This window comes from Sinocyclocheilus rhinocerous, unplaced genomic scaffold, assembly GCF_001515625.1.
Source record: "Sinocyclocheilus rhinocerous isolate Xijiao unplaced genomic scaffold, SAMN03320098_v1.1 scaffold1619, whole genome shotgun sequence".
Classification (NCBI taxonomy): domain Eukaryota; kingdom Metazoa; phylum Chordata; class Actinopteri; order Cypriniformes; family Cyprinidae; genus Sinocyclocheilus; species Sinocyclocheilus rhinocerous.
Window position 1 is genome coordinate 238867 of NW_015649446.1, and position 8537 is coordinate 247403.

Below are 8537 nucleotides of genomic sequence, written 5' to 3' on the forward strand. Positions count from 1 at the left end.
GCGCTAGTCTACATCATCCCATCATTGATGAGGCGTCCGCACACATCTGGCTGTCGGACTTGTCAAGCCGGAAAAACCTAAAACTTAAAAGAGAGCCAGAAGATCAAGCGTTTCACAGGATCTTCCCCTCCCTCAGGGGAAGACTGATGCCTCAGTGGGAGAAAAAGGCAGAGATGGTTCTGAGGTAGAGCTCAAGATTCAAACCCTTCATTGGTGACATCTTTTTACGCTGTCTAGTATTACCATAGCGGATGTCAGAGTCACTTACCCACTGCATTCACTATTTTTCACATTTCACTTAGCGGGCTACGTCAAGAGTCACGACGCTCAAACCTGTGTCAGCTCTCTGAAGCACAGCTACAGTTTCTTTGACGTCGCATCCTCAGGGAGACGCGCGTTAACCTCCGCCACAGCCAACAGGATTATTTCAGGTAAAGCAGCAATGGAGCTATTCACCCGAAAGTAAAGTCTTGCTCGATGTGGCGTTTAACATCTTCACGAGTAAGCCGTGCGTGTGAGCTCTGTGGATAAAAGGGCACTTTGTGGAACATTGTGAAGGAAAACACTTTTCAAAAGATTACAGGTGGGCAATCCGCTCCTCATACAATGGCAGGACACATTTTCCAAATGACCTTACAGGAGACACATTTAGCAAAGCATTACACATGGCCGAGAGAGACGAGAAAAGGCAAGCATGCAGTGAAATTGCTTGAGACTGAAAGGGAAAGTGAATTAAAGTCATTCCCTCATGTAAAGCAAAGCAGTATTGATCCAGTTTCCATGTTGAGATTTATGGCACTAAAGCCTTCCCGTAAAAATCAATAATCATACAACATATACAGTATGAACTGGCTCTAATATACACCTGTAAAGGTTATTTCCTCTCAACATGACACTTACATGGTAAATTTGTTCGGACCACAGAGTTAGTACTCTGCCAATGGCAACATGTTACAGAAAAGTAGTGTTTACAATAGGGCTGGTCCGAATACAATTTTTTGAGCTTCGAAGCTTCGGTAGTAATCAACACCGAATATTCGAAGCTTCGGAGGGAGGGGGCTGAACATATTCTTCTCTCAACACGTGTCTACACCGGATACCGCGCCGCGACAAAATACATGCTGTCTACACTGGATGCGGCGCTGCGTGGCGCAACAAATTCCCGACAGTAAACTGCTGCTGCGTTCTATTTATGACATACTGACACAAATTTCGAATGATTTTCAACGGTCGCTTTGTCGCGTCCAGTGTAGACAGACTTTAACTGTTGCTGGTGTGTTGCTGCAGACCCAAGGGAGTGCAGTGTCGCATTTTGATGCAATATGGACACGCGACACGTTCAGAATTAATCAACTTTTAATAAACTACAGAACAGCGCGAGCCGGAAGCGACACGCCTCATGCCAGCAGGGCTTGTTTTCCGGTTTTTCCTCAGTGTTTTTCTTTCCGTTGTGTTTACCCCATGGATCCCTTCATGCGCCCCGAATTCCTCCTCCTCCTGCTGGAGCAGGAGAGCAGGACTCTCGAGGACCATACCCGACTGTTCCTGATGGTCGCTAACGTCACCAGCTATCCGGATGATGCGCTCTGCGCTTTCTATGAGTCAAGTCTGAACGCCGAGTGCAGAGCGCGGTCGTCCGAAGATGGTCCTCGGGAGGAATTTGCCGCCTTCGTGGAGTGGACTCTGGCGAGAAACGGGTCGCCACTCACCATGGCATCCCCCTGGCTCGTTGGCTCTCCGCCTTGGGCTCCTCCTCCACCTGTTGGTCGGCCCCCTGGAGTTAGCAGCCATCCCTCCTCCATGGCTCCTCCCACCGTCGGCTCCACCGTGGGCCGCTGTTATGGCTGTGGCCTGGGTCCTGCTGAGCTCCTCCTGCTCCGGGTCCCTCCTGTCTCCTCCCTGGCTCCTCCCTCCTTCGTCGCCCCCCTGGTCTCGGTCTGCCGGCCTCCTCCAGGATATCCATCCTCCGCCAGAGCCTCCACCTGTCATGTCTGTCTGCCTGCCAGCCCTTTGCCTTCCCCTGTCTCCATCCCGCATCCACTCCTTTGTCCCCCTCCGTCCCTCCCTCTGTCTCCACAGCGCGAGGACGTGCCTTCCGGGAGGGGGGCGATCTGTCACACCCCTGTGGACTGTTGATTGTGGTTTCTCCCTCTGTGTCCTTATTTGGTTGTTCCTGTTCTCGTTATTAGTTAATCACCTCATTGTGCTCACCTGTCTGCCCCTCGTTATCTGCCCTATATCTGTTCCTGTCTCTGGTATTCGAGTTGGTCGGTTATTTTAAATGTTACCCTGAATGTTGATGTCTACCCTGTCTGGATCTCCTGTTGTCGTATTATTAAATATCCTTTTATTCGTCATCTTCGTCGTCCTGCCTGGGCTCTAGTACACCCTGCCCGTGACACTCCCACACAGCTGAGGTCTTGGGCATTTTTGTCTTCTCTTCCAGATGAACTGAATCACGACGTTCACTCATGGGCGATTCATATTCAAGCGCGAATGAGAATGTCCTTACATTCAGCCAGGTGTTTGAGAAAAAAAAAAATATTCGAATCTCAAAATTGAAAATCGAATGCCAACCCACCGAACGAATATTCGAATAATCGAATATTCTGGTCCAGCCCTAATGGATAATAATGTGTGTATAACTACAGTTGCAGTGCAGATGCACCGGCATTGCTCTCGAGTGCTCACGGACCGGCTTTGACATTCTAATATGGCGGATGGCTTACGTATAGCGGCCCATAGAAACAACTGCTAATAGGGCATCTAGCTATACATATCTATGGTTGCCAGGCAGCACAGCTTCAGGTTGGCAACCTCAGCTGCACACAGTCAAATATGTTTTTTTTTCATTGGCTGAGAAGTGCCAAGCCCATAAAAGTTATTTGCTGGCATTTGTTCTCAAACTCCTGAAAGATGTGATATCTAATGTGCTCAAAAGGTCTCTGAAATAAAATCAATCCCTTTCTGTTTGTCTTACTGCTTTTTCTGTCTGCTTAGACATAGCTACATTCTTTTATATTTCTCACATACACTCTTTCTCTTTTCAAAGAGGAAATAAATGATAGAGGAAGTTGACATGACTTTTCTTCTGCATGCATGTCTGCTCCCATGGCAACACTATGGTAATGATAACTCAGTTCTGATTGGTTGAAGCTTGAGATTGATGTCGATTTGAGGATGAGGGCTGATATTTCATACACAGTTCTTTTTTCTTCCAGTCAAAATGGTCCCAATGTGAAGCCAAAATAAGATCAACCACTGAGTTACACACATTGGTTTGTGAATGATTCAGTGGTTTTGAACAAATCAGTGGAGAATGATTCAAGTCACTTGTTGCCACCTACTGGCATAACGACGGCAGGAAGAGTCACTGAAAAACCCCAGACTGACAGTCTGTCTTGAACATGCAAACACAGTCACAGTCAAACCCCCCCATTCGCTCTTTCTCTCTTGTTCTGTGTGTGTGTTACACTGCTGCTTTGTCAATGTCTGATAAGGTGAAACTCCTATAGATCAGACTAATCAACCAGTTAATTATCCAATAAATAAATTATTCTTTCTCTTGTAGACAGTAGTCCTGAGTAACAGGGCTTCAAACTTTTTGTTTGGATGTGTGGTACACTAGCATGCATAATTAGTTTGTAAATATGTCTCTGTATCTTTCTATTGATCTCATCTGGTGTGTTAAACTGACTTATCTGATTTATCTTTTTTCTTTATAGACTTGTCGAAAAACCATTTTTGTGAAATCCCTCCAGAAGTTTGTATGTTTGCGCCGCTGGAATCATTAAACCTCTACCACAACTGCATAAAAGTGGTTCCAGAGGCCATTATCAACCTACAGATGCTCACCTACCTGAACATCAGGTAATACCCACACTATTGTCATGCCCCTGGACTCTATCTGTGTGTTTTTCCTCCTCCATGTGCCTACCCTGACCTAGTTTTCCCATGTGTTTGATTGTTTATTGCTCCCAGGTGTGTCTCGTCAAGTCAAGTGTATTTAATGTGAGTTCGGTTCCTAGTTTCTTTGTCCAGTATTGTTCGTCCTTCCCCGCTACGTGTGTTCCTGGTTCCATGGATGTTAATTAAAGTCTGTTTGTTTGAAGTCTACGCCACGTCTCCTCGTTCCTCGCTCCGTGCTCCTCACAGTAGCGTATCGTGACAACTATGATGTCTTTGTCTGTTAACTCACTTTGACATCTCATTATACTGATCTATTTCTAAGACTACCTTGGCCTCTGGCTTCCATGCCAACTATCGTTGTTCAAGCTGTAAAAAAAATATGTCTTTTAAATGAAACTGTATCGTGGACTCATAGAAATGGATTTAAACCCTGATTGAACACTGGCAATTTGGTGAAAAATACACTATTGTTCTAATGTTTTATTTAATCAAAAATACAGTAAAAACAATTTAAATATTATTACCATTTAAGCATGTTTGACTTCAAGGTATTTGAAGACAATAAATACATTACATAATGTTACAAAAGTTTTCTATTTAAAACAAATGCTGTTTTTTGGAACTTTCTGTTCATCACAGAATTCTGAAAGGTTTCCACAAAAATGTTAAGCAGCACAACTGTTTTCAACATTGATAATAATAGTAAATGTTTCTTGAGTAGCAAATCAGCATATTAGAATGATTTCTGAAGGATCCTGTGACACTGAAGACTGGAGTAATGATGCTGAAAATTCAGCTTTGTCATCACAGGAATAAATTACATTCGTTATTTTAATATTGTAATGATATTTTACAATATTACTGTTTTTACTATATTTTTGATCAGATAAATGCAGCCTTGGTCAACATGAGAGACACAAGAGTCCTTTGCAGAATGGTAGTTGCTATCATCCAGCAACTGTAAGGGGTTTAATTCATTTCAGTTGTTCTGTGGGTTCTCTCATTAGAGAAAATGATAGAGGATGAAATGTGTATTTATTGAATCCAATCCTTGTGTTTTCAGTCGAAATCAGCTGTCCGTTCTCCCCAAGTTTCTCTTCAATCTTCCTCTGAAAGTACTGGTGGTCAGCAACAATAAACTCCCGTCTATTCCTGAAGAGATCGGAAAGGCCAAAGACCTCATGGAATTGGTCAGTGTGTGGAAATACATGCGTGACTGTATTGTATATAATAATGTCTGTGTTTCTGTGATGTTTGTTTACAGTATATGTGTTTCCTATGTTCAGGACATCAGCTGTAATGAGATCCAGGTGCTTCCTGCTCAAATGGGGAAACTCCTCGCGTTACGAGAACTTAACATACGAAGAAATTGTCTACAAGTGTTACCAGATGGTATAGACACATACACAACACAGATATGTCAACAAAAGCATCATCGTCAGATAAAACGACAAAATCTTTGCTGTATATACACTGACATTAAGCACATTTAGTGTGTATACTAGTTATGTTAATACTATGAGTTAGGACGGAAATTCCCATTATATATTTCTTTATTTTCTTTCTCACAGAGTTGTCCGATCTGCCATTGATCAGGTTGGATTTCTCCTGTAATAAAATCACTGAGATTCCCATATCTTACCACAAACTTAAGCAGTTACAGCACATCGTTCTTGACAACAACCCCATGCAGTCTCCTCCTGCCCAGGTGTGTCTGTACTCCTCTGTTGCTGTCTATCTCTTCACATGTATTGAGCTGAAGCTGAAGATTTTTCAATGTTGTTACTGTCGGTTGTTTATTTCTTTTCTGTTAGCGCCATCCAGTGGCTGCCAATGGAAAATCCCTAAAATATCAGGTGTATTGATGCAATAATGATGATAGTGTTTTTCTTTGTTCATATCTCACCTAAGGTGCTACATGAGCCAAGAATAATCCCCTCAACAACAAAAAAAGATATACCACACAAACACAAAAAAACACAAAAAGAGTGCATAACACCTGTGGTCAAATGAATTGCAGTGGAAAAGGCTAGTATTACAGTGTTATCAGTGTTACCGTTTCTGTTTGTGTAACTTATCATTTATTTGGAAGATTAATTTAAGTCAATATCATAGTATGGCTTAGTGTGATTATTAAATCACAAAGGCTGCAATTGAATTAAATAAATGTGCTGCAGTTTCAGAGAGCCAAAAAACGCTAAAAAGCTTGTATAAATGTAAATTTTGGTATTATAATTGTACAGTTTTACTGTTACTGTTATTTACTGTTACTGTTAAATAATATTTCTATTATTTTATTAAATACAATTTTTTTTACAGTATAATATCATTACAATATATTTCTTGATTTATTTATTTTTTTTGATGATAATTACAATAAAAATCATAATATATTATTTAATGGGTCAAAAACAATGGGGAAAATATTTTTTTGTGTTCGCTGAAAGAGGCTTGAGTTGGTTCTTGTAAAGAATATAACCAAGTGTGAACACCTAATTTTTCTCCCCAAATAGTTCAGCTCTAAAAGAATGGTCCACACTCAAAAAAAACAAACTTTTTAAAAAAAAATATTTTTATTTTCTATGCAGATTCACTACCTACAAAATAACCCCAGAATGATTACACAAATTTTCCTGTATTCTTTTCATATCACAATATCCTGAGGACTACTTAAGAATTTTCTCTGTGTAGTTATGTCTATTTTCCTTTAAATCTTTTTTTTTTTTTTTCTGTAGAAAATTAACCACAAACCCACATTGCCTAGGTGCTGTGTTCACAACCACTGAGCCATCTCACTGTGCCCTTGAGCAATGCACTTAGCCCAAGTTACTCCAGTGTTGCTCTGGTTTGAAAGGTACATGGCTCCTGTACATGGCTGTGGGCTGTAAATAAAATAAAAATGTGCAAATGTGATGATGTGCAGGACTGCGTTGTTCTAGCCTCAGTGTTATCAAAGTACAGTGGTCTGAAAGTTCAGATTTAATCTCATCAGAATATGTTGTCCTTACGTTTTAGGAAACAATAGCTCAGATGCGAGATGTTGAGAAGGGTTTTTTTCCTTCCTACTTTTCATTTTAGTTAAATGTTTTTGACAGAAAATGACAAAATACTGATAAAAATGTTTTTTTTTTCGGTCTGTTGATAACAAAAGATCTTTTACTATGGCTCGTCTTGCTGCGACACGCAGATTTGGAGGACAGCCAGTCCTTCCTGTTACTGAAATTATCTACAGAATATGTAGTTTTCCTTGGAAATTACTTGGCAATACCCCCAGAGAGAAAGTGTGTGCACGTACAGGTAGACATCAGTCTGTGACTTTGTTGACTTTTATTATTATATATATCTTATTATTATATTAATGAAACAAACAGATTTCTGTGTGAAATGAACATAAATCCAATCTTAAATAAATTGTTGCATTGCACTGAATGTAAATATTTACATGAGAATTGGCTTAACATAATGTCTGTATGTATGCATGTTTATGTATACATATACACTACTGTTCAAAAGTTTGTGGTTGGTGATATATTGTGGAATATTATTACAATTTAAAATAAATGTTTTATACTGTTAGACAGCAAAAAAGTACTTTTTACTGTCACTTTTGATCAATTTAAAGTAGTTCACTTCCAGAATAAAAATTTCCTGATAATTTACTCACCCTCATGTCATCTAAGATGTTCATGTCTTTCTGTCTTCATTCGCAAACAAATTAAGGTTTTTGAGGAAAACATTCCAGGATTGTTCTATATATAATGGACTTCCAAAGTCCAATTATAGTGAAGGTCCTATAATTGCAGTGCAGCTTCAAAGGACTCTACACGAACCCAACCGAGGAATAAGGGTCTTATCTAGTGAAACGATTGGTCATTTTATAAAAAACATAAAAATTTATATACTTTTATACATTATATGGAGAAAAATTCTGGAATGTTTTCCTCAAAAACCTTAATTTCTTTGCGACTGAAGAAAGACATGAACATCTTGGATGACATGAGGGTGAGTAAATTATCAGACAATTTTTATTCCAGAAGTGTACTAATCCTTTAATGCATCCTTGCTGAATCAAAGTATTTTGGGTAGTGTGTCTGTTTATAAGGTAGTGTGTCTGTTTATAAGTGGTCTGAAGACTTTTTAGAGAGGCTGTAATTTCTCTGCTGTTTTGTATTGTCCCACCTTGACAGTTTTGAGATTAATTTTCTTCTTTGCTTTCAGGTCTGCCTAAAGGGAAAGATCCACATCTTTAAGTATTTAAACCTGCAGGCATGTCGCCTGGATAAAAAACCAGACACACTTGACCTGCCTTCTCTGGGAAAACGCTGCTTGCCTCAGCAGCTGACAGACAGGTACCTACAGCCTTGCCTTTCATTCTCATGTCTATGCCACTTTGTAAGCACACATATATTTTAACAACTATGAGTAACAGCACTTTCAGAGCCCCATCAATCATATTTTTTTAAAGGGGTGGTTGATTGCGATTTCACTTTTTTAATGTTAGTTAGTGTGTAATGTTGCTGTTTGATCATAAACAATATCTGCAAAGTTACGAAGCTGAAAGTTCAATGCAAACGGAGATATCGTCTTTTAAAATTCTGGCAGTTTAATGCCTACAAAAACGACTGGTA

The 8537-nt window shown here is 40.0% G+C and overlaps 1 protein-coding gene across 1 annotated transcript in view; it reads left to right on the top strand.

Annotated features, from left to right (window-relative positions):
• The window catches only part of LOC107710563 (leucine-rich repeat and calponin homology domain-containing protein 2-like), a 77314-nt gene that overhangs the window by 21571 nt on the left and 47206 nt on the right, over window positions 1-8537 (top strand). Inside the window, exons 3-7 of the mRNA XM_016515371.1 lie at window positions 3726-3870; window positions 4973-5099; window positions 5196-5301; window positions 5481-5617; window positions 8128-8258. Of these exons, the coding sequence (XP_016370857.1) occupies window positions 3726-3870; window positions 4973-5099; window positions 5196-5301; window positions 5481-5617; window positions 8128-8258 (646 nt within the window). The remainder of the gene's footprint in view (window positions 1-3725; window positions 3871-4972; window positions 5100-5195; window positions 5302-5480; window positions 5618-8127; window positions 8259-8537) is intronic.